The 27032-nt window shown below is 42.9% G+C and overlaps 1 protein-coding gene and 1 long non-coding RNA gene across 2 annotated transcripts in view; both read right to left on the bottom strand.

The window, feature by feature from the left end:
• The window catches only part of GRHL3 (grainyhead like transcription factor 3), a 51097-nt gene extending 37076 nt beyond the window's left edge, over nucleotides 1-14021 (bottom strand). Inside the window, exon 1 of the mRNA XM_075603710.1 lies at nucleotides 13789-14021. Coding sequence (XP_075459825.1) covers nucleotides 13789-13805 — 17 coding nt within the window. The 5' untranslated portion in view covers nucleotides 13806-14021. The remainder of the gene's footprint in view (nucleotides 1-13788) is intronic.
• The window catches only part of LOC142496411 (uncharacterized), a 510055-nt gene that overhangs the window by 209704 nt on the left and 273319 nt on the right, over nucleotides 1-27032 (bottom strand). The window lies entirely within an intron of this gene.

Genomic DNA, 27032 nt, shown 5'->3' with positions numbered 1-27032 from the left:
GTGTGTGTGTATTTATGTGTATGTATGTGTAGGTGTGTGTGTGTGTATTTATGTGTATGTATGTGTAGGTGTGTGTGTGTATATTTATGTGTGTGTATGTGTGTGTGTGTATTTATGTGTATGTATGTGTAGGTGTGTGTGTGTGTATTTATGTGTATGTATGTGTAGGTGTGTGTGTGTATATTTATGTGTGTGTATGTGTGTGTGTGTATTTATGTGTATGTATGTGTAGGTGTGTGTGTGTGTGTATTTATGTGTATGTATGTGTAGGTGTGTGTGTGTATATTTATGTGTGTGTATGTGTGTGTGTGTATATTTATGTGTGTGTAGGTGTGTGTGTGCATACATAAGAACGAACCAGGAGAACTCGGCACCAAGTCAGGAATACAAAAATCAACTTATTCCTTTTTTTATCGCAAACCACAGTTGCATAATCGCTCAACGACCGAAGCTGAGGAGATGATAAAAACAGACAGGAGAAATAGCCCAAGACGTTTCTCCCTCGGGGCTTTCTCAAGGGCTGTGTGCAGGGCCACCAACGGGGGGGGGGGGGGGTGCCAGGAAAAGTGTCACGGCCCGGAGGCTGTGGGGGGCCTGGCCGGCTGGCGCTGCAAGTTTGGCCCAGCCACACAGGACCAGCTGCATTGTATAATAGTCAATACCCGATTCAAAGGGAAACAGTTCCACCATTCCGGGTGGAATATGCACACGACTACAGTATGACAAACTCATTTTGCCTTCTTCATAGACTTTTGGTAGGTGACTTTTGGATGGTAAGTGCAAACTTGTGTGAGAATTATTGGTCAGGGCTAATATTGAATTGAAATTTTCACGAAAGTTCTCGGGAATGTGCAAAAATGGGGTGAAATGCAATACTTTTGCTAGATTAGCGCACCATTTTGTGACTTTCATCAGAATCTTTGCAAAAATTGCATTATATAAAAGGGTCCTATGACCTGATATCATTTGCTTTTGCTTCTGTGTTGGAATTTGACGTTTACATTGCCTTTTAATGTATGGAAAACGTTTCCAAAGGTAGCCTTTTAGCCAACAAAATGTTACGCACAATTGTTTTGTTTTTTTTACATTTGCTTCACACATCTCTAATAATTAAAAGGTGACACTGTGTGCTCATTTGCAGGTCATTTCCCAGAATCCCTGGCTGCAGTGCAAGCATTGTATGCCAAGAGATAATGGGGTGGCAAATCTGTCTGAGATGTGAATGTGCTCACAAGTCATATTTTTTATTTGCTTTAACAATTAGCACAAGTCAGAGACCATTCACTTCACGGTAAGTATTGTTTACCAAATCAGGGCTGCTCACACATTAATTCAGGTGTGTTTCACAACGATTGCCAGTATGTGTCCGCCTCTGCACTGACTGACAGTGTCTTCAAGGAAGCGACTGAATGCTGATAGTTATCACGCAACGATGAGGGAGGATTGCATTCTCGTGTTTTACAAGAATCTCGATGTGAGAGATATCCTCAGCTAGCAGAATCTTTCACCCTCCGGCCGCACGCCCCTCGACGGGTCCCTTTGGGCAGAACAGGAAATTTGTTAGTTAGCCATAGGCCAAACCCAAGCTTGCAAGGTGCATAATTACACTCTCTTCTCAGTATTTCCATCATACTGTGACAGAGCTATCAACTGTTTCTTGGCCTCCACTGCAGATCAAAGTGGCCTCATGGCAACGCTGTATTTAAGGAGGTTAAAATGAGGCGATTTATGCCATTTGAAGAGAAGGGTGTAATTAGCGTTGAACGTTTGTAGTAGGAAGGTTTCAACCTGTGGTTTTGGGTGGATTGTTCTGCATGTGTCTCTTTTCCTTATCCTGTGCCCTTTGTCAAGTGGTACCGAGACACTGAGGGGACATGCATAAGGCCAGGTCCCCGCTGGCTACTAAATGAGGCCAGGCCCGCTGCGAGGGGCGGCCGCCGCGCCGACAGAAACTCCTGCTCTCAAGAGAATTGAGATCAGGACTTGCGACGGAGGGCAAATGAGGGCAAACCTGCCGGGTGACGTCACGGCCGCGTCCCCCGTCACGCCCCCCCTCCGTCTTTCCCCCTGCAGCTCACTGCAGACGGGGGGACTCGGCTGCATGCGCCACCAGCCTTGCAGACGCGCGTGCAGCGCAGGCACTGGGGTCGTTGCCTAACTTTTGACTACTACCACTAATTGGCAGTCACCCCCCCCTCCCCCGTTCAATTAAAAGAAAGGAAGATTTTTAGACTGTGGGAAATAATGAAACCATGCTTGTATGTGCTTGATTTTCTTTGAAACACGTCATCTAAATAGGTTTTGTGCGTACGTATATATTTAATTTGACCTATTATACTGGTAACATATTAATGGTGGAATTCCAATTAGTGTCCAAAAACACCGCAAACAACTAAACACACGACTGCGCCACTGATTAAGCCACCTGTGCTGAAGCAGGGATATCCTTTAAAACCTGACCCGTTGGCGGCCCTTAAGAATGAGTTGCCCCCCCCCCTGACTTAACGCTTAATGGTCTTCCTTAAACATATGTAAATGAGACTCAAAAAAGGTGCAATCCCACTTAACTGGCCCCAAAAACACTTTTCTAAACAATGGAATAATATAATTGGCTTCCAGAAAGTCATTGAACTCCAGTAAAAGCAAATATTTTGCGGCTCCTGTTTCTCTATAAATTACAAATTGCATCTCTTCTGGCTGGGCTTCTGAAATGTTTGGTAATCGAGTTTTCTCCTTAGCCCACCCTATCCTTCTCACAGGGCCAATAAAGGTCAGGGGAGGGGGAAAGAGGAGGTGTTGCATGTGCAAGAAAGGAACTTAAAAAATAAATACATATTTATTTAGAGATACTAGGGTTTTAAAAAAAAAAAGAAGAAGAAGAGGCATTAAGGAGAAGGAGCGGCTCGGTGATTAAAGACACTGACTGGCACTGAGTTTGAGCCAGGGGGACCTTGTTCCATTCCCGGTGTCTGCTCCATCTCCCTGTGCCTCAGGCACCAAAAACGTAGATTGCAAGCTTCACAGAGCAGGGACCTGTGCCTGCAAAATGTCTCTGTAAAGCGCTACTTAAAACTAGCAGCGCTATACAAGAACATGCTATTATTATTGTTATTAGTCACACAGACTGCCCCATTAAAGCTGCAAAACGTGAAATTGTATATGTTTTCTTTCTTAAATAAATCAATTTTGTAGTATTAGGTAATACACACGACATTTTTAAAAGTATTATTATTCAACTCGTAATGCTCTTTTTAATTAGTTTTACAGCATCCTGTGATAGTTATAGAAGGTCCCCAGCAGGTTAAGATCTTTGCAACACTTTCCTGTTTGTGATAATTTGTTGCCAATGCTCCCAGCAGTTTAAGCTGCAAACTGTAACAATAGATAATGTTACCTTAGTAATATAAGGACACATTGTAGCTGCTGAGTTACACTGACTGAAGCAGCCATTATATTAGGCCCACCATAAGGATTTTGACAGATTTATAAAAGGAGCAGCAAACGGTTGCCAGTTTAGGTAAGAATGTAGAATTATAGATTGCCGCATGTTTACATACAGGCATACCCCGCATTAACGTACGCAATGGGACCGGAGCATGTATGTAAAGTGAAAATGTACTTAAAGTGAAGCACTCCCTTTTTCCACTTATCGATGCATGTACTGTACTGCAATCGTTATATACGTGCATAACTGATGTAAATAACGCATTTGTAACAGGCTCTATAGTCTCCCCGCTTGCGCACAGCTTCGGTACAGGTAGGGAGCCGGTATTGCTGTTCAGGACGTGCTGACAGGCGCATGCGTGAGCTGCCGTTTGCCTATTGGGCGATATGTACTTACTCGCGAGTGTACTTAGAGTGAGTGTCCTTAAACCGGGGTATGCCTGTATACAATTAAGAAGGGGGGGAGGGGGTGGGAATGTAGTGTTGCCGCTTTGAGGAAAGGATGGCTACGTTCTGTTTCTCCGGTCTTTCAGGGAACGATAACAGTAGGAGGTGTAGGTCCCATAGAGCAGGGCCCAGTGTTTTATTATAGGCTGTCTGCCTTCATTTGGCGGTGTGGTTAATAAAATGTACAGTTTTGTACTCATACTTGTGTGCCCCGTTTTTGGAGTCCTAGTAGGCCCTGCTCTATGGGACCTACAACTCTTTCTCTCTTGTTTACAGTGTAGTTATTGACCCCAGGGAACACCACCTATAATATATAGGTTAATTATGTAGGTGTTGCATTTAGTGTGGTTGTAGTGCTCATTCAGTTTCTTTGTATCTCTTAAGCGATAACAGTAAGGTCAGAACACACCATTTTTTAAGTGCCCACAAAACGTGTTTTTTCTTTTACTTCCGATACAATAATAATAATAATAATAAAAAAAAGAAACAGATAAAATGGGGAGGACTTGTTCCATGGAATTGTAACTCTGAAGCACCGTCTCCGTGTGATACAGTAAATAAATGTAATATTTCCTGGTAAGAGATTTGATAAATAAATAAAAGGTTTGTGGGCAGGTGGGAGGTGCGGACTCCGGTTCAGCACAGAGGGTGTGTGCTTGGTGCAGAACGGGGTGTAGGTGGGCTGCAGAACGGGGTGTAGGTGGGCTGCAGAAAGGAAATGCTCAGTTGCTGTGGTGGGGAATTGGGTGTTGCTCCTTCTGTGTTAGTCACTGAAGGGGAAAGGTGACTCTTGGGGCCTTATGTGTTCTGTAATAAATAAGCACACGATCCCGGAAGGGAAAAGGAAACGGAGCACAGCCGTGCAACAAGTGGCTAATCCGGGGCTACAGCGTGGTACTGATGGAAAAAATCTTTCATGTACAATCGACATCATGGCACAGACAGGTTAAAAACTACTCTGACGCGTTTCACGCTGTACACAGCGCTTCGTCAGAGAGTATGTAATAAGCAAGGTTAGTCTGCAGAGGGGGAAGCTGATTTAAATCCTTTGGTACCAGATGGGGATGCGGTGTATTGTGCAGCACTGCAGATGTAAATAAATCCATGTGTGTGCTTATATATGTACATTATATATAATATTTTTTCTTGCATAGCACTGACAGTGTATGCAGCGCTGTACATAGAATTTTTTGCAGACATGATTCCCTGCCCTGTAGAGCTTACAATCTATGATTTTGGTGCCTTAGGCACAGGGAGATAAAGTAACTTGCCCATGGTCACAAGGAGCCGACGCCAGGAACTGAGCCAGGCTCCCCTGAGTCACGCTCAGTGCTTGTTCATGCCTACAGTCATTATCTTTACTCACTGAGCCGCTCCTTCTGCCCATATACATATATAGTGTATATACTTTATATACATACATAGTGTATATAAATCCATACATACACATATCTATAGACAGATATATTTACACGGTATAAATATGTGTGATATAAATACAATGTACATACTGTATAAATGTTATATATATATATATATATATATATATAATGGAAATAGCCTTGTTAGTCCAGTTGCGATAGTGCAGAATAAATGAGTTCTTCAGTATTAGGCGATAGGACAAGCTTTCGAGAGTTTACCTCTCTTCCTCAATATATATATATAGTATTTATCTGTATAAATATATGTAACTGTCCATACATATTTATAGTTTGTATATAGAGTGACACACTTGGAGTGTAATTACAGAAGCAGTGGTAGTCTGTAACTGTAGATTGTATGGTGCGCTGGTAATTGTGACGACGTTCGAATGTCCTGAACCTAAAGACCGCAAATCTCCTGCTGATTAAGTGTGAACCTGACATGCTGCTGACTAAGTCCGAAAGTCACGTTTTGCTAATAGTGCCTCCGGGAATTTGTGTTCTGTGCCGCGGAAGTGTAATAATAAGGGCTCCCGCCTCCTCATTCATCACGCTGCGGGTTTTAAGAACACGCCTTGTGCACGACAAAAATTTGCTCCTGGCATTCAGGGTTTCGACCACAAAACCCACAACTGAGAGAATCTCCCGATTAACCCCGTGTGGGTCCCGTCTTGACAGCTGCGCATGATATAACACAGTGTGGTAAGCCTGTTACTGACAGCGAAGCAGCACAACACTGCCCAGCGCAGGTAATTACACAGCTCTGCAATGCTGCCATGGGATTGCCGAGTGTATATAGGAACAGAACACTGAATAAGGAATATTATTAGCACATGCAGCGTGAACATGTTTGTATTTAACAATGCAAGCAGCGCTTTACAGAACAGGCTAGAGATGGGCCAATGTGCCCAGATCCATTTCCTGGATTTTCCTCGCACCCCCCCCCCAAAAAAATAAGTTATGTGGACGGATTTGGGCGGTTTTAATCCGCACCGATTCATTAAAATCCGCCATTGGATACAATCCGTTGGCGGATTTCTAGAACCCAGTCCGCGGATTCAGCAACCCGTTGGCGAATTCGTAAGAATCCGCGGAGTGTGTTGGTAATAATAATAATAATAAATAATTTAAAAAATCCAAAAAAAAACGCGAATCGTCCTTTTTTTTTTTTTAGATTGATGCGCGGAAATACGCGGACCAAAAGGAACCGGCCGATACGCGGCGGATCCAAATCCGCCCAAAATATTCTCCCATCTCTACAACGGACATTATATTACAATACGTGTCACACATCCTTAAACCTCTGCATGTAGCCAGCTGTACTAGGAGGGGCTGTTTTAGAGGGTCTTCCTTCCCACTCTTTGGGCCCGTGATAGAAGGCGGAATCCCTGCCCCAATAGAAGTAGGATGTTGAGAGATTTGTAGAGACGGTATGGAAGGAGTACCAGTGCCTGGTCTTGATGGTGGGTGTGGGGATCTGTGGCCATGACAAGTTCTCTTGATACATATCTGGTGCGGTTATTTTGCCCAGAATGCCTTATAAATCCCTGCACAGTATTACTGGGCTGTGGCCTTTTTCAATAAAAAGGACTAGAGCCCGTGCTGGATTGAGTGGAAGCTGGGTTAGCACAGCTGTCTGTGCTACTATGTACTGTATGCGGAGAGGCAAATCTGTATAGCAATTTATTGAGGATTAATAGAGAAAGTTGGGAGAGATGTGTGACAGGCAGTCATACAATTAATGTATTTCTCTGACAGGTAAAGGTCATTATTCTGACTTTATTTATGATATGGTGCATTCCCTTAAATAAGGTATGTAGTATATGAACTGTAAGGTGTCTTACAGCATGGAAAGTATCTTATGGAGTAACACAGCTTGGTAAATATGGCCCTTTGCTTTAAAAGAGTGAAGTGTGAGACTCCATTGAAGTCTCAGTCCACTGTTAGGAAGGAGTGGGACCGCTCTCCCAAAGAGTGGGACCGCCCTCCCAAAGAGTGGGACCGCCTTCCCAAAGAGTGGGGCAGCCCTCCTAGTAAAGCGCTTGGATACATACAGAGGTTTGATGATAATGGGTCCAATATGTAGGTTTCGGAAGTTCAGCCCTCACATGTGACAACCAATAGAAAACTCAGAAAGCCTCCTATTGGTATATTAGCCTAGAGGAGGCGGGATACCACTGTACTAGAATATATGCATGCTCTGCTCACCCTCCATTTTGCAGTCTACGTGACTGACGTTCACTCACAAAATGGATGCTCTGCATACTTCTGTCACAATGCTATGTCTTATTATTCTTGGAGCTAATTTTCTTTTCTCCCTAATGCTTTGTGCAGCTTTTTCGATACTGACACGGTAAAATGACCAAATGTGCGTAAAACAACAACGAAAAAAGTGATTGAATAAGCATTTCATCCCTGTTATCACTCCATGATGAAACTATTCTGAGTTTAACTTCATGTTAGAGCTGCCTTGGAGGATAGAAACTGATGTCAGGGGGGGTCAGTCAGGACAAAATGTAACCCCTTTTTGCTGTCAGAGAAGCTAGCAATACATTTCAGAGCAATATAATAACAGTAATGGGTTGCAGTTCTCCCTGGCAGGGAAGAGGTTAATGGTGCTGTCTATCCATAATCCCAGCACTTGATGCTCTTTAACCACTGCACACATTTACTAACGCAATTATACTGTATACACTGACAGACACACTGATAGACATACAGAAACACAATCTAAACACAGACAGTGATATATACAGATTTACACATGTACAAAACTCACACATGTTTATATACTGTTGTATACGGCTGATATTGTAGCCCTGGGGTTTATTTGCATATATGGGTGTTAGGCTCCTGAACATTTTACAGTATCCCTGATAGATACAACTACAAGATCCCACTGCTCACACCAATTAAAGAAAAGCCTTACTGTAGGCAATTGTTACAGTGTATTACAACAAGTTTGGATACCTACTCTGCATCAGTATACAGAGCAGCATGTACATTTTTGGTATATCGGCAATCTTTCTTAAAAAGAGTTTGTAACGAAAACCAAGCACGCCAATATTCAACGCTTTCTCTTTCTTCAGTGTCCAGTTATGTAAATAAGTGAGATGTAGATAAAAAAAAAATATCCAAGCAATTTCATGGATAAGTTTCAACTTCAGATCCCCCCAAATCCCCTGCCCTTGTTGAAAAAAAAAAATAGAAAACATAGTCCTTTTTTAGGAGGTTAAAAAAAAACAACAACAAAAAACATTTGAATATTTTTTAATGCTTAGGTTTCTCCTGCGTATATTGTGTGGCATTTCATTTTTTAACTCCAGCTTGTTGAAGATAATGCATTGGTCTAAAATGTCGAGTACTGAAACAGTTAACTGCTTTCTGAAGATATATTCTTGTAGGGCTGTGGCCATATTTACTAAACAGTGCTAAGACTTAAGGACACCATACAAACAAAGGGGCATTAAGATGCCTTAAGGATTGGCACCTTTAAATTAACATACAGCTATAATATTATTGCAATGTGGGTAATACTCGTGCTTCTAATGACGTGACGTGTTTCTTTCTTAATCTGCCACATGAATGCACAGCAAATAAGGCACTTCCGCGCCCCTACCGCTAACCTATCTGTTTGTTGACATGAACAGCCCAGTGGTCAAAATAGCCGCAGGTATGTGCCGTCACAGGGCTATTGCTTCGCTAATTAAGCCTCAGGCTTAACCCTTACAATCCATTGCTGTTCTTGAACGCAGGGGCTCTCAACTCCAGTCAGCAAGACCCATCCCCTCCAACAGGTCAGGTTTCCAGAATATCACTGCTTCAGCACAAGTGGCCACTGATTGAGCCACCTGTGCTGAATTAGTCGTCTCCTGGGACACTGATTGAGCCACATGTGCAGAAGCAGTGATATCCTTAAAAACCTCACCAGGGGGTGGTAGTTGAGCACCTCTGCTTAACGTTCCTAACTTCAATATGCTTTTAAAAACCCCTCCCCCACCCCCAAGAAAACCAACCTAAACGACAGACAGAAATAAAAGGTGTGGGGCGCATTCACTCTGTCAGCTAACAATGGTTTCCTTTGCTCTGTAATGTCACCTGAGCAGATTGTCAGTAAAGACGTCCCATGTTCTGTGCAGCATACTGTAAGTGCTAAGTATAAGTCGCATGTGTTGGCGTGTCCTGCAGAGACGTGCGTGGGCCCATCAGTGTCCTGAATCATTCCTACAGAGATTGCTAATCCAGTCCCTGCGATCCCCAGCGTCAACAAGCTTCGGTTAACGGTCTGCCGAGCTCAAAATCCCGCTAAAAAGTCATGATCCTGTGTAGATATCAATTGCTTTGAAACCAGAGTCCCACCTATCAACATATACGGGGTTTGCCACAAAGTATCATGTAACACAGGCGTGCGCAAACTTTCGAAGCTGCGCCTCCCTACACTGTTCGCGCCCCCCCCCCCCCCTTACCTCTTTGGTCGGCGTCAAATGACGTCACGTGACTCCGCGGTGCCAAATGACGCCGCGTTGCCATAGCGACGTGTCACACCAGCCGTCTGAATCACGGTAAGTAGAGTTGCAGAGGCCTCACGCGATCCCCCGGCATTTCATTTTAATGCCTTGGGGACGAGCGTGGGGCCTCTGCAACCGCTCGTGCCCCCCCCCTCCCTGAAAAATCCCGCGCCCCCAGTTTGCGCACCCCTGGTGTAACACCCACTTTCCTATTTTCAGCAGTTGGTTGTGCAGCTTCTAATATTTCAGGATATTCCTGCTTCAGCACATGTGGCTCAGTCTTTGACTGATTGAGCCACCTGTGCTGATGTAGGGATATCCTGAAAACCTGAGCTGTTGGAAGTGTTGAGGACTGGCGTTGAGAACCCCTGGTCTAAATAATGACACAAAAAAAAACTCCTCGGGTCGACTCGTAAGATACGTTGTGGTTACAGGGTTGAACCTTTTGGGATCAGAAATGCTGCAGTGATTTCAAGGCTGCAGAGACTAGGTTACATGGTTCAAAGTTTCCATAAATGTTACCTTTCAAATTTGCTGGGTTGCTTGACAGTGAAGTATGTGGTAAGGATGGAACAGAAAAATATTTGAAATGGCGATGAAGAAGCGGGTTTTAAACAAGGGAGCAAAGTTTCCGGCACATCTTGTGTCATAGATAAACAAAACAAAAAAAAAGCAGTGGTCCTTAGGACTGTGCCCGATTACCTAATGACCTGACTTAATATAGCAGCGCTCATTCAGTATGGCATTTCTGGCAAGTTATGATACACGTGACAGGACCGACGTGGCATTCATTGCGCTCTTCCCCAAGGCATTTCAATTAAATGCCGGGGGATCACGTGAGGCCTCTGCAACGCTATACTTACCAAGGTTCAGGCGCTCTGAGACGCGAGTCACGTAATGTCACATGACCCCGCAGCGTCATTTCACTCAGGTCTAAGGTAGGGGGGGGGCGTGAGCATCCAGGCAGGGGAGCGCAGCAGCAAAAGTTTGCGCTCCCCTACCTTAGATGTCATTTCTTCTGTCATTCATTTTGATGTTGGACCAATAAAGACATGTATGGCTGCTGCATCTAAAACAGGAGCGGCCAGCTTTAGTCATCAATGGCCACCAACATGTCAAGTTGTAAGTATATCCCTGCTTCAGCACAGGTGGCTCAATCAGTGGCTCAGTCGTTGACTGACCCACCTGTGCTGAAGCAGGGATATCCTTAAAATGTGACCGGTTGTTTGCCCTAGAGGACAGGAGTTGCCCTGAACTAAAAGAATACTGCTGTTAGACTCCAGTTCTGCACGAGGACCCATACTTACTGATAATGTGGTGAAGGAGCTTCGCATTGCCGGAGAGGACTTCAGCTCCATTGAAATGAATGGGACTGCATGTCTTCCCTGGTACCGGGAAGAGACGGCCTCATAGGATATTGCATAAAGGTCTTGGAGTGAAACTAGGGAGGGTGAGACCTGAAATCCGAGATGCCCAACCTTTTGTTATTCCCGGTGGCCACTTTGTCTCCAAAAGACACATTTAACTGTTCCTTTGTCTTACGCCTTTGCCCCTTTATCTCACTAGCATTACTGGCACCTCCAGAAGCACAGGGTTAAAGTTCCTGTGAATTGAATGAACCACACCAGGACTTTAAGAGACACATGCACGTTATGTATGCAACAATGACTCTCTTATCTCTAATTGAGCGGATTATCCTGTCCTTATTTTATTGTGATTTTTTTATTGCTGAAATTTCTTTAAATCTCTCGTTGAGTACATACTGAGCCATGTAAAAACAGCTGAGAACGCAGGTCATTCCTAACGTGATCTAACACAGGGACGCTCAACTTTCCCCCACAGGTCAGGTTTTCAGGATATCCTAGCTTCAGCACATGTGGCTCAGTCCCTGCTTCAGCACAGGTGGCTCAATCAGAGGCTCAGCCTTCAATTAAGCCACCTCTGCTGAAGCAGGGGTATCCTGAAAACAGATATCCCTGCTTCAGCGCATGTGGCTGAATCAGTGGCTCAGTCTTCGATTGAGTCGCCTCTGCTGAAGCAGGGATACCCTGAAAACGGATATTCCTGCTTCAGAACAGGTGGCTCAATCTGATTGAGCCAATTGTGCTGAAGCTGGGATATCCTGCAAACCTGACCTGTTGGGGGGGAGGGGGGCTTGAGGACTGGAGTTGAGCCCCTCCTGCTCCAAAGATATCAGATGCACATCATTCCAACCATTCCTTTTCTTTTTGCGCTGGTCTGAGAAAGGAGAAGAAACGGCTGCACACCTGTAATGTTAAAACAAATGCAGCCAACGTTTCTGCGTCAGAGCTTCAGCAGAAATCCATCACCAGTCAGGGGCTTTCTATAAAGCACCGCAGTGACGTAGAAATTGCTGTGCAGCCGACTTCCCCTTGCTGTGGAGATTTTTTAGCTCCATTCTGTCGCATACAGTAATACAATGGGTCACCTCCTGGCATTAAAACCGCCTGTTTTTATGCATGATCCGTTATGAGTGAACATGTTGCTATTAGTGCAAACACGCCTTGCATCAAATGTGTATACAGTACACATCCCAACGACAAAGACAGAACTGTGACATTATCAGCAAGTGCCGTGGCAGATTGACGGCATTTTCCGTTTGCATCAGTGTATTTACATATCCAACAAATGGCGTTCCTTATCTCCAGTCCCTCTTGGCAACACATGTAACAGCCACAACGTCCCCTCTATGCCAGCGGTGGGCAACTCCAGTCCTCAAGGTCCACCAGCTGGTCAGGTTTTCAGGATATCCCTACTTCAGCACAGGTAGCTCAATCATTGGCTTAGAGCCACTGATTGAGTCACCTGTGCTGAAGCAGGGATATCCTGAACGCCTGACCTGTTGGTAGCCCTTGAGTTAGCCCCTCCTGATGTAGAACATTTGACAATTTCCTGCTGACTTAACCTTAAAATAAGCAGGTTTCATGCTCCCTATTAATGGCACTGCCCTCCATGCTGTATTTGGGATACTCTGTGACAGTCTCTAGATAAAAGCTACATGCAAAGGTAATGTCCCACTCTGTGTATGATAAGAGGTAAGATTGTAGCTTGGTTACCTACTGTAGCATCCAAATCCCTCTTCTGTCTGTGCTGCACACAGCTTGAATTTGTGTCTATTCATCCAAGCTAATAGTCTAACAACTGGAGCCAATCCTGAGGATGAATGAGCAGACCCACACAGGGATTGGACCCCATCTTAACTGTCTAAAAAGTGATTGGACCCCACCTTAACTGTCTAAAAAGTGATTGGATCCCACCTTAACTGTCTAAAAAAAAGGTGTTTATTTTATAATGTTTAGAAAAACTGTTTAAAATAAAAACTACAGATTTTCCCTAAAGAAAACATGTATGCATCTTTCCGCCCCTTAAATCTTTTCAGCTCTGTCCAAAAAATTACAAATAAATAAACTGCTAAGCAATACAAATGACACTGTAACAATAAATTAGATTGTAAGCTCTTTGGGTCAAAGATTCCCTTCTCTCTGTGATAAACATTTTGATAAACATTTGGCATTGCATTGTAAGTGCAGGCGAAACCTAAATCTCAATGTTTCTACTGTAAAACTGTACATCCATTGCTGACATTATCATAAGACTATTGCTATAAAACAATTACTGTTGTAATTTAACTTCAATCAAAAACTGCCATTGTACCATTTTGACCGTTAAAATTTAAAAACAAAAGTATAAAAAAATTTTTTTTAACAAACAAACAAAAAAAAAGTATAGAAATTCGATTAGCAAATAATGCTTAAAATTGCAAGTTTTTAGGGCCACTTAAGTGTACAGGTCATCACTTGTACCCACCAATTGTATCTGTTCTGTTAAACTCTTCACAATCCACGGGTAAAGGAACAGTCGGTTGCCATATAATGTTGTTCTATGCTGTACAGCACAGTACTTTGTAAGAAACATCAGCCCTGTTAGTGTAAGAAAGTTTTACTTACTCCAGTTCATTGGACATGTTCCCCTGACTTCGGTCACTGTGTACCCCGTGTAGATCAGAGCTCTTCTAATTCCTGCTCCGCTCAGACTTTCCCTGCGTTAGATTTATGCTGAGGATTTGTGTACAGGTATTTTTGCTGACAGGTGGGTTGTTGTATAGCTCTGCGTCCGATTGGCTGACGGAACAGGTGCCTTAAGACAGGTACACCTTAACAGGTGCAGTCCTTTTTAACTCTCCGCATGCCAAACACAGACATATGAATGAACCGGAGCTTAAGCTCACAACTCCTGAGACAGGTGAAAAAAAAAAAAAAATAGTTATATGTTAAAGAAACTCAGAACTTCAGGCGAAACTTAAGCAAAACTACGAACGTGTCTCTGCTTGTCGGAGACTTGGGGTTGAGCGATAAAAAGATTTAGCAACAGTTACACGTTTATTCTTTCAATACCAGATCTCTAAATTCTTCACCTGAGTCAAGAATTCCTATTTTATTTCAATTTATTTTGAATTTGTAAGAATTATTTAACCTCAAAGTTACAGTCCAAAGGTGAGCTTAATTTTTTGTTGTACAATACACAATTTAGCAGTGACCCGTAGGGCATTTATGAAATAATACATTTTTGATCATCTTTTTTTCATTTTTTTTTGCTTTCTTTTATTATTTTTATCTCTTTTCAAATGGAGGGTGAAATCTGATTTTATTTTTGAATATAAAAAATGGTTCTCATTTACTTTTATTGAAAATAAGGTTGCTACTCTTGTTTAAATATACATGTGTATGTATGTACGTACTGTATGTATGTATGTGTGTGTGTGTATGTATGTATGTATGTATGTATATATATATATATATATATATATATATATATATATATATATATATATATATATATATATATACTTCAACCAAACACCAGGTTAAATGAAGAAGACACAGCATTGCAGCGAATGTGGTTAAAAGATTTACTATCCATCAGAATAACCCACGTTTCGGTTTCATCGCCGCCCTGATGAAGGTCAGGACCGAAACGTTGGTTATTCTTATGGATAAGAATTTCTTCTTCATTGAACCTGGTGTGTGGGTGAAGTATTTCCATGCAATATATCTTTATGACCCGTGCATATGACACGTATGGCATGTTGTGGAGGGATACCTTCTCTACATGCATTTCTCTCTCGCTCTGTCCCTCTCCAGATGTGTGTTGTGTGTATGTATGTATGTAAATATATATATATATATATATATATATATATACTTATATATATAAAAACACACACACACATATAAACACATACTCTGTCTGTCTCTCTCTCTCTCTCTCTCTCTCTCTCTCTCTCTCTCTCTCTCTCTCTCTCTCTCTCTCTCTCTATATATATATATATATATATATCTATCTCTCTCTCTATCTATCTCTCTCTCTATCTATCTCTCTATCTATCTCTCTATCTCTCTATCTCTCTATCCACACGTGTGTGTATGTGTATAGCTAGATACGTATGTTGTGTATACAGATGCAGCGGCCGTTATTGAAACACTTCATACGGTGTATACCTCAGAATACCCAGGTTATGGCGCGGGATTTCTTCCAACCGCACCACCTTAAGACGTGAGAGCAGGCGAGTGCAGAAAATGGCATTTTAGTGTTCTGGTTTTTAAACACCTGAAAATGACACAGTAGCACAGTACTGTACATATTACAATTCATTCATTTCATTGCATTTAACTGCACACAATCCATGAAATTCAAACAAAGCAACCGCGATAAACACGTGTGCCTGGGGCGATTGGCCGCGTTACTGCCGCGTGGAATACAGCAGCGCACACGAAAACGGCGCCGTGATTTGTACGAATAACGACCACTGCATCTGTATATGGGCAGATATATTTAGCAGTGATTTGATTTCCTTACCTTTCTAAACACAGCTTTGCATCCTATTAGTGCAATGAATGGATTGCCCGTTCTGCAGGGGAGGAAGCCACCTGCTTTCGGAGATACTTACCTCCGTAGGGGCTGCTTGTATCTCCTACAAGTTTGGGCCAATGGGAAGCCTCACCGGATGATGTCACGGCTTCCTATTGGCCCGCAGGATGCGGGAGCTTTGTTAAGCGGCCATTACGTGAATCCCAGCTAGCGAGTCGGAGCGGCGACCGGCACCCCCTACGGAGGTCTGTATCTCGGGAAGCAGGGGGTCCCCGGAGCTGAAACTAGTGGGGTACAGCTCCGGAGACCCCCTTCTTCAAACCTATGTAAAACAAATTTTAAAAAGGGGGAAACAAACGGCTAGATAGGATTGCCGCTTTAAGCGAGGACGATAGCAACACACTTCCAATATCTGGTGAACAAATGTCCCCGTTTGGATATATTTCTTCTATTTACAATGAAAGTAGAAATCCCCACTGCACATCATAATGCCACATCATTTCATTCATACGTGATGCAACGCACCATTCAGCAGGGCTGTGTCTGTGACTAATTCTTCATCTAGGTTATCTTGGGCTGAAGAAGTTTCTGTAAGACATGTACGCACAGGTCTGCACAAAACTGTAATCCGGATCATTCATTCCTGCTCTCTCTCAATCTTCTTCTTCTTCTTCTTCTTCTTCTTCTTCTTCTTCTTCTTCTTCTTCGCTTTTTGTTTAGGTCAGGGGGGGGGGCAACTCTCCATGCGCGACGGGTGTAACCCCTGGAGTGGTCAGCGATGCATAGCAACACGGTTAATGGCGACCTCTGCCATTTATAGCTGCTGACCCATAACTGTACCACCTGATAGAATTTAACCACTGCGGAAATTCATTGATACATGTACTGACCCATTACTGTGGTAGATAGAGATGGAGAAGCGCTCAAATGCTAGGTATAATAACCAATGATAGCCAAAGCCAAAGACCAAGGATAATCCAGAAACAATAACAATGAGTGAGAATAACAGCTAGCAATATTGGGTAATAAGCCTCCTGAAGATAGGTAATGGGTAGGAATGACCCCCCCCACGATCAGTCTCATTGGAAGCAACCCTGTAGCAATGAAGTACTCACAATTCCTTGGTTGGGGCTGGCAGGATGTGCAGCTTCCAGTGGTAGTAGATGCAGGAAGTGGAAAGGAGCGCACGATCCAACAGGAGCAAAGAGAGGACCCAATTCCAAAAAAATCTAAACTTTATTATGTCATAGACCTAAAATCCAACGCGTTTCGAACGCTGGTGCGTTCTTTATCCTATCTATTTATTCTTTATCCTTTATAACAATCTTCAGCGCGGTGTAGAGCCAGTTACCTCATATTAAATAAGGGCCATGGTGGTATGGGATTTAATTGCGGTACAGATGAAAATCTAGGAGATACACAGGTGTACAGCAATTAATTTCAAAAGCCCATCACAAAAAGGGGCAGGCCTGGGTTTACATGTAACTTTGCAAACTGTTGTAGCCACTGAAAGCCATGATTTCAGTAATTACATCCTCCGACTGGGGGTATTGTTATGTGATAATAGCTGGATCTTTGGTCGCTAATGGCCCAAGGTGTAGCTGAGGGTGGTTAATATATACTGTACGTGCTTCAGCAGATAAAACCACGTTTGAAGATGCAGTGCGAGGCCGTTTACAATGGCACCTGTCATTATACGCAGCACTTAATGCACCAATCGCTCTTAATGACTTACCGGTAATCACCCCAACATTTTAAGCACCTGCTCTTATAAAGGTGCAAGGCCACCAAACTTCTTCTTCTTTTTTTCTTTTTTTTTAAACAAATTGTCTTCCTTTCTCCAACCCTTTCCCCCCCCCCCCCCATCCTAATTACACACTATGTTGTGAAATCCCCCATGTCATTCTTTTGATGGGCTGTTAACCCTTTCACTGCAACACAGGCAGTGGAAGGGATACTAAGGGCTATTATATAGTGGGTGCGCGTGCGGCACTTAGAAATGGCTGTGGTTAGTCAGCCTTCCTATAATAGGGCCGTGCGTGCGCGGAACCGGCCGACAGGGGGAAGATGGGGAAAATAATTAATTTGCGCCGCTACCGGCGCTGTAATGTATGTACAGGCCGTCCTCGTTTTACAACACTTCGTTTTACAACGAATGGCTTATCCAATGCTATGCAATGTATCCCTATGTTCATTATTACAACGCCAAAACGGCTTATCCAACGCTCTTACGGCGCTTTGCAAAGTTGTTTGTGTATATAATATATATATATTATACTATATTATACTATATAATATATTATATTTTTATATTATATTATATATTATGTAATATTATATATAATACAGTATTTACACTATATAATTTATGTGTGTGCTGCATATCTTATTGCCTGCATAAAATATTTGGTGTATTTTAGTGTTAAAAATGCCTTCAGGAACGGAACCTTTCATTTAAACAGTGTTCCTATGGGAAAATGTGTTTCGCTTTACAACATTTCGCTTTACAACGCCATTTGAATAACGCATTGTGTCGGATAACCGAGGACTGCCTGTATGTGTATATGTGTATGTATGTATTTATGTGTATGTGTATGTGTGTATGTATGTATTTATGTATGTGTGTATGTATGTATATATGTATGTGTATACTGTATGTATGTATTTATGTATGTATGTGTATGTGTGTATGTATTTATGTATGTATTTATGTATGTGTGTATGTATTTATGTATGTGTGTATGTATGTATTTATGTATGTGTATATGTGTATTTATTTATGTATGTATTTATGTATGTATGTATTTATGTATGTGTGTCTGTATGTATGTATTTATGTATGTGTGTGTGTGTGTATGTATGTGTATGTGTATGTATGTATATATGTATGTGTATACTGTATGTATGTATTTATGTATGTATGTGTATGTGTGTATGTATTTATGTATGTATTTATGTATGTGTGTATGTATTTATGTATGTGTGTATGTATGTATTTATGTATGTGTATATGTGTATTTATTTATGTATGTATTTATGTATGTATGTATTTATGTATTTATGTATGTGTGTGTGTATGTATGTATTTATGTATGTGTGTGTGTGTGTGTATGTATGTGTATGTGTATGTATTTATGTATGTGTGTATGTGTATGTGTGTATGTATGTATTTATGTGTGTGTATGTGTATGTGTGTATGTATTTATTTGTGTATGTGTGTGTAGTTATTTATGTATGTATGTATGTGTGTATGTGTGTGTGTGTGTGTGTGTGTGTATTTGTCAAAGTTAAATAAATAAAAATTATTTTTATTGTGCAAATTTTTTTTTAATTTAAAAAATATTATTTTAATTCATTATTAACTCTCACAATCTCTACACGCACGCACGCACGCACGCACACACATATACACACACAGTACCTTCACTCACAGCATACACACAAAAAGCGTGCGTCTCGTGCACGCGCGTTCGCCCACGCGCGCCCGCACCTACTATAGGACAAGCCTAAGTTCTTCAGCAGGGACTCAAGCCCTTCCCTGCCAGCACAGTGCCACTGATTTTTCTAACGCTCCACGGTTTAGTTCTAATCACTGCAGTGTAAGATTCTTTCTTCGTTTAGCCATACCCGTTACCTGCCCCGAAGAAAAGGCACGTTTATTGTGTATTTGGGGCTTTGGGACTATATTGTATATTAAATGTTTCTTAGCAAGACAGCCACATTTTTCACCAATATTTATGCTGGGGGAAACAGAAAGGACAAGATTTCCGAACAAGACCCTTTTTTCTTCAAAAAGAAGAATTGTTAGTTTGGACATTAAACAGTTAATGTCACTCTAGGCATGGACATAAAAAAACCTGTGGTCCTTCTTACCGCGTAGTATTATTACATGGGGTGTAAGCAGAGAAGGGGAGACAGGTTTAGTTTCACGTTACGGGACTATCTATTTGAAAATGCGGTTATGTTTTTGATTTTGCAAATGTTGGAAATGGCTTTTTTTCCCCGAAAGGTAAAAGCAAGATATTTTTGGCCCCTGTTTAGTAAATGGTGCTATTCCACAAGACACCTGTCAGTGCCAAAAGACAACCTATAGCCAGACCCACCACCAGGTTTCCTCCAAGCCGAGGACTCCAGCCTTGATTTGGGCCGGGCCCAAGCAGAGTTGTTGAGTGAGGGAAGGGAGATGGTGCATCCCAAAGTAGTTAAGGGGGGTGCGGTCCCACGTTGTTGAGCGTTGGAGGGGAAACTGGGTGGCCTCGTTTGCCTGCGCCCATTAAGGCAGCAGGGAGGGGTACTACATCAGAAGTAAATCGGGCCCAGACTTCCGTGGCTGATCAGGCAAGAGACAGAAGTCCCCCGCCACGCCTGTATGTGGTCCTCTTCACAGCCCATTTAAGTCTGGATATCTACCTGCAATAACCAAAATAAGTGAAGTTTAGGGGTGCTATATTTTAACAATATATATTTAGTTTTATCACTGAGATGCCATTGAAGTCTGTGAGACATCTGATGTAAAAGTCAGTCAGACTCAAAGAAAATCAGTGAGTTAACATCTGCATCATTATATCTCTAATTTAACCATTATTTGTTCGAAGTTTGATGGTCATTGGGGGTACAGATTATCACTTAATTTTTCATTTGACGTTTGTCAATTGAATTAATACATTTGAGTTTTTTCACATTTCTGTTCGTTACTCATGGTAATTATTGACATTTTAGGGACTGTTAGTGACGTGCCGTGACAGCCTCATTAAAAGCAGATGTGACTCCCCACTCCCCCCCCCCCCCCGCCCCACTTCAATGAACTCCCACAGTTCTGATTGATCTGAACCTTGGCTCCACCCTGCAAGGCAGAATCATGTTTCGAATTCATGCTCAGGAGGGAACAGGCATTTTTTAAGCATTTCCTCCATTTAAAGCTGTGCCCCCCTTCCCTTGATGCCATTTCGTGTTGATGTACGTATGTATATATATATACAGTGGTTGACAAATCACCAAAAAATCTACTCGCCACCTAGTACCAAACGTGTGCTGCTTGGGCCAATATTTACTCGCCCGGGGGTTAAATCCACTCGCCCGGGGCGAGCAAATGTATAGGTTTGTCGAACACTGTATATATATATATATATGAGATGCCACCGTCTGACCTGTCTCTATTCTCTACTAGTATATCAGTGATTCAGTTCCAGTTGTCAGCAGCCCTGGCAAAACCGAAACACTGGAACTGGCTCTACTTTCAGTGACAGTTCTTTTCCCATGTTGGTTTTCTCCCTTCCTTTTAGTCTCTCCCTTACTCCCCATCTCTGATTTTCAGGGATAGGCAGAGGTAAGGACATCGTATATATGACGATTCATGAGGGCATCAGCTGCCCGACGTGCGTTTTGCAATTTCCATGGATCTCATTTCTGCTGACGTCACCTCCGCTGATCGATCCTGCCGTGCAACTGGAGACGAGCAATTGGCGCCTGCTTTGTGACATACCTGTTGCCTCTCTGAGAAGATTTACTATCCAAGCAAATCAACTAACCCCTTTTGAAACTCTGTAAACGAGGGCTCCTCCAATGTAACTACAAAAAACACCACTGCGAAATGCTCAAAGAACCAGATTGGCGACCCTTGAGTCCAGGCGCCAAGTACTTTTTTCATGTCTTGCATTCAAATATTCTCTGGGCAAGCTAACTGGCTATCTAAACAAACTCCTCACCCCTACCACATGCAGCTCAACACCTGAGATCTGGCTCCAAAAGACTGTTCACGGCCCTAAGGTTAAACAAGGAATCCCTGCACCCTGTGGAAGCTCACCTTTCTGAGTGAAACGCGTAGGGTGGACGCCATACCTGCTGCTTAACGTCTATTGCTGCCTGTGGTCCGCTGGAGAAAATTTCTGCAGCTCCAGCGCCTGTGTCTCTGCCGAATCCATCTTGGGCTGCTCGGCTGGAGGCGCGCCGGAGTTTTCGGGGGAACAGCCGGTGGTCTGGAGGAGTTTCCCTGCAGTCCTGTCACCTGCGTCTCTGCTATCGGACGTGTCCTGGGCCGTGTACCGGTAAATATTAATGTATAACCTCTGTTCATTTAACGTAACCATGTATCGCCCTAACTCTGTGCCCAGGGCATACTTGAAAATGAGAGGTAACAACTTAATGTATTACTTCCTGGTAAAACAATGTATAAATAAATACATAAATAAATACATAAATAAATAACAGGTTTAGGGACTTCCATGAGGTTTAGGGACTTCCATAGGAGTAGCTGGAAAAGGCCTCCATCTAGCATGAGCAGAAGAACGACCGTAATACCTATATGCTAAATGTTGGCCGTTCTGATCCAATGTATAAAAAAAAAATAGATTAACGTTAATTTGTAAAGTGAATATCTTTTTTTCCTATTACACAGATACTTATCTTGATATATTTCTTAATATCGTATATTTTTTGTGTTATTGTTGCTCAACCCTAGTGCTACTGCTGCGCTGCATCTAACATCTTAGGTACGTTTTATAGTGCCGGGCGCGTGCTGCGCCATGCGTGCGCGCGCGGATTTTTAGTTGGCTGACGTGAGTCAGCCTTTCTATAGAAGGGTCGCGCGTGCGCACGGCAGGAAGAGGGGAACCGAGAGACAGCGGCAAAGATGAGGAAATTCATTTTTTTGCGCCGCTGCCTGCGCTCAAATGTATGTATGTATGTGTGTATGTATGTATGCATGTATGTATGTGTGTGTATGTATGCATGTATGTATGTGTGTGTATGTATGTATGCATGTATGTATGTGTGTGTATGTATGTATGCATGTATGCATGGATGCGTGGATGCATGGATGTGCGTGTGTGCGTGTGTGCGCGTGCGTGCGTGCGTGTGTGTGTGTCAATGTCAATGAATGCAGAAGAAAAAAATTAAATATTTATTAAAGTTTTTTTTTCTTTAAATTTTTTTATCTAGGACTTACTTTCACTCACACAACCCATGCACACACATATACTCACACATCCACACACATACAAACACATACACATGCACTGTGGCTATTCTGAACACATGGCACATAAAGCTTGGCCCCCTGCAGACGCACTTACCAGAACTCCCTCCTACTGTCTCTGTACGTTCTCCCTACCTACCAATTAGACTGTAAGCTCCTCGGAGCAGGGACTCCTCTTCCTTAATGTCTAAAGCACTTATTCCCATGATCTGTTATTTATATTAGCTGTTATTTATTTGAATACCACGTGTATTACTGCTGTGAAGCGCTATGTACATTAATGGCGCTATATATATAAAGACATACAATACAATACACACATATATACACTACCTGCAGCTCCCGGCACTATATACAGGAATAGCATGCGACACGTGCACGCGCGTTCGCATAGGCACGCGCGGCCGCACATCCGCATGCTGTATATAACAGCCCTTAAGATGGACGTCTGTAGGGCAGCTTCGGGTCAAAGGGTGAATAGGTGTCGGTTAATCATGAGCGGCCCATCTGTATGATTAGCACGAGACCAGTGTCTCTTAGAAACAGGTTCCTACCTCTCAGAATGGGTCCTTGTGCAGACAGGCCTAATGTATTCAGGTGTGGGAATGTCAGAGTGGGTAATGATATCAGATATTGCTAGGGGTTAAACATTATACATCTCTCTATCCTATACATCTGTCTCCTTTTATTTTCGCCCTCCCCATCCCAGTCTCTCCCTTAGGCTTGTTCTATCGTGCGCTACGATTCTTCCGCCGTGCGCGGTGGCACGGCAGGCAGGAGAAAATTATATTTTCGTGCTGCTGCCGAGCCGCAGGCCAATCAGAGCGCGCCCTAACTCTGTGATGTCATAGTCACGCCCCCTAGCCGCCCGCAATATCTAAATGAAACGCGCGCACCACGTGCACTATAGAACAGCCCTTATTCTCCCTCTCTCCCTAGCCCTTCAGTTCTTCTCCTCACCCCCGCCCGCTCTCTCCCTTATTTTTCCTCTTTCTCTCCCTCCTCCCCCAGCTCTCTCCTTCCTCCCCCGCTCTCTCCCTCTCTCTTATTTTCCCTGTCTTTCCCTGTCTCTCCCTCCGCCCCCGCTCTCTCCCTCTCTCTTATTTTCCCTGTCTTTCCCTCTCTCTCCTTCCTCCCCCGCTCTCGCCCTCTCTCTTCTCCCTCTTTCTCTCCTTATCCCTCCTGCTAATTTTCCATCTTTCTTCCATTTCCCTCCTCTTCCCGCTCTATCCCTCTCTCTTATTTTCCCTGTCTTTCCCTCTCTCTCCCTCCTCTCCCCGCTCTCTCCCGCTTCGCCGCCTCCCTCTCCTCTAATTTCCCTCTATACCTCTCCTTATCCCTCCAGTTCTCCTCCCCTTCTCCCCCTGCTCTCTCCCTCCCTGCCGCCCCTCCGTCTCTCTTATTCTCCCTCTCTTTTTATCCTTCTCCCTCCCTTTCTCCTTCAGTATTTCCCTCTCTCCTCTTTCAATGTTCACTCCCGCATAGCCGGGGAGAAACAAGCCTTTTGAATAGACTCTAACAGTCTCATCAGCTTCCCCAAACACATATAACCGCAGTAAAAGCAAAGATTTGTCTGTTTGAATGTTTTGGGGAATTGAATTACCAGTTGAATTTCTTCGGGTCTCTGTATTGGGGAAGTATTCCCTTTAGCCTTAGCCTGCCCTATCAGAGCGTCGGAGCGTTGGCGGGGGGGGGGGGGGGGTGGCTGGTGACTGGGGGGGGGGGTTTTGTCGCTTCACCTGTGAAAACTCTTGTTGAACACACAGTGACATCAGACAGAAGGGAGCAGCCAGGGGAAATCAAACCCCCTCCCAAGTCTCCACTCATCGTGTTTAAAAACTTCGGAAAATGATTTAAAAATACTAAAAAGTGTCAGATTTTGTTAAAAAAAAAAAAAAAAAAAGTCATCAGTCCCCCAGATGTGAGCCCTCTAACCAGCGGTGGGTTTGAAACTCCGACGCCTCTAGTCACTTACGTGTCGACTGCCTCCTTGCTGGCGCCCTCCTGCTCCTTCCGACGGGCCGCGGCATCGCGCTGCCATGGTAACACGACGTTGTGACGTCATTTGACGCTGCGGTTCAGAAGGGGGGCGGCAGCAAGCGGGCGGCCGACACATGTAAGTGCATGTCACTGCCATCAGTACACTTTGGTCCTAACAGGGACTGTCCCTTTAACTACCTGTTCCTCCATATGTACAGTATGAGAAAAAAAATTATATATACTGGTAACTGACCGTTTTCGTTTCAAGAAGAACTGATCAGTTATAGTAAATAGTATTGCATTTGTTCTGTGTGTGTGTGGTTCAGTTATGGTGGGTAAAAAAGTGACAAAAACCGTCCACAGTGAAGCATACAGCAAATGGAAATATTACTGTGCGCTCATTCGCATGTCTTAGACAGGTCTGCAACCCCGCCTTTCACCATTATCACCCAGCACACAGCGCTTCCACTGCAGCAAGGGATTCTGGGAAATGACATGCAAATGAGCACACAGTGCCACCTTTTGCTTCAAAACCATTTAACATGGTTCCCTATAGGCTTAAGTTTGCTGCATTGCACAGCTTTTGAGCACAGCCTGGGTTAAGATGTATAGCCAGTAAACCCACCCACAGACAGCCGTTTCGACCTTAATGGGTCTCCTCAGTGTGCGTTTGGTTATACTGGCTTTGCAATATGAAGCAGGGATAGGTTTCACCACACTTAGTAAAGTTATGGTGGGTAAAAAAAGAAAAAAGTGACAAAAACTTTCTCTATCTCTATATCTATCTCTCTCTCTCTCTCTCTCTCTCGCTCTCTCTCTCTCTCTCTCTCTCTCTCTCTCTCTATCTCTATCTCTATCTCTATCTCTATCTCTATCTCTCTCTCTCTCTCTCTCTCTCTCTCTCTCTCTCTCTCTCTCTCTCTCTCTCTCTCTCTATCTCTATCTCTATCTCTATCTCTATCTCTATCTCTATCTCTATCTCTCTCTTTCTCTCTCTCTCTCTCTCTCTCTGTTGCGATAGTGCAGAATAAATTAGTACTTCAGTATTAGGTGATACCTTTTTTATTTGGATTAACAATTTATGTCATAGGACAAGCTTTCGAGAGTTTTCCTCTCTTCCTCAGGTCGCAATACCTCTCGAAAGCTTGTCCTATGACATTGTTAGTCCAAATAAAAAAGGTATCACCTAATACTGAAGAACATATACTGTATATAGATAGATAGATAGATAGATAGATAGATAGATAGATAGAGTGCAGGCTCAATTGCATAAATCTATTTAAAAAAAAGGTGTAATGGTGAACACAGTAAAAATGTAACTCACAAAGGTCGCTGGGATTTATCGGCCTACCTGTTTTATTGTATTATTTTTCGGTTGGCACACCATTCCTTTTTGTTTTTTTCCCTTCCACTTCCCATCCTACTTTCCTATTGTATGCTGTTTGTTTTGCGAGTTCTCTGTTGCCTGTCCTAGTGTTGGTAACTGTTATTTGTTTTAGTATTCATTACACTGGTTTACTAGTTATTCATATATTATATTTTCTGTTTGCCTGGACCTTTTATATTCACTTTTTAAGTAGTTATTCTATTTTATCTTATCCCCTTACCTTTAGTTATTTACATGATTTCATTTTTCTTTAGTGTGGTGCTGTAATATATATTTTTGTTTTGTGTGTATGTATATATATATATATATATATATATATATATATAATGTGTGTTGGGGGGGGTGCATATTTTATATGTAGGGGGGGGGGGGGTTTGCATCTTTTACTATTGTGTCCATAATTTTGGGAGAAGCCACCTGGCAACTCTGTAGTTGGATAAAGATGTCGACTGGATTCCAAGGGTAATGAAAAGACCGAGACGACGACCAAAAGTAAGATGGAAAGATGAAATCAGAAAGTGTGTTGGAACCACGTTGAGAAGAGAGGCTTCTAACTGCAGTACCTGGGAGATCATTGGGGAGGCTTCATCCAGCAGTGGGGAGACAAAGGCTGAGGATGATATCCACAATATATATATCTATATCTATATATAAAAGGATATTGATCAAAGCATATATAAGCTTTTGTTTTAAAAGCTTCATGTGTATACACACACACACACACACACACACACACACACACACACACACACACACACACACACACACACACACACACACATTTGAGGATATTGATCAGAGCATCTTGTATGGGAATTAACTACAATAAACCAATGAGACAGGTATTATGGAGTATTGTTATTGGCTAACTGATATGTCTGGATGAACACTGAAGTCAGTAAAAAAACCCAGGGCCTCAATTTATCTAAATTGGGATCATCTGCCCCTTGCTTGTGTTTTTATGTTTGTTTACTCTCTTACTG

The sequence above is a fragment of the Ascaphus truei genome, chromosome 6 (genome assembly GCF_040206685.1).
Source record: "Ascaphus truei isolate aAscTru1 chromosome 6, aAscTru1.hap1, whole genome shotgun sequence".
Classification (NCBI taxonomy): Eukaryota; Metazoa; Chordata; class Amphibia; order Anura; family Ascaphidae; genus Ascaphus; species Ascaphus truei.
Note: the sequence above shows the minus strand (reverse complement) of the source record. Positions and strands in the feature narration are given on the sequence as shown.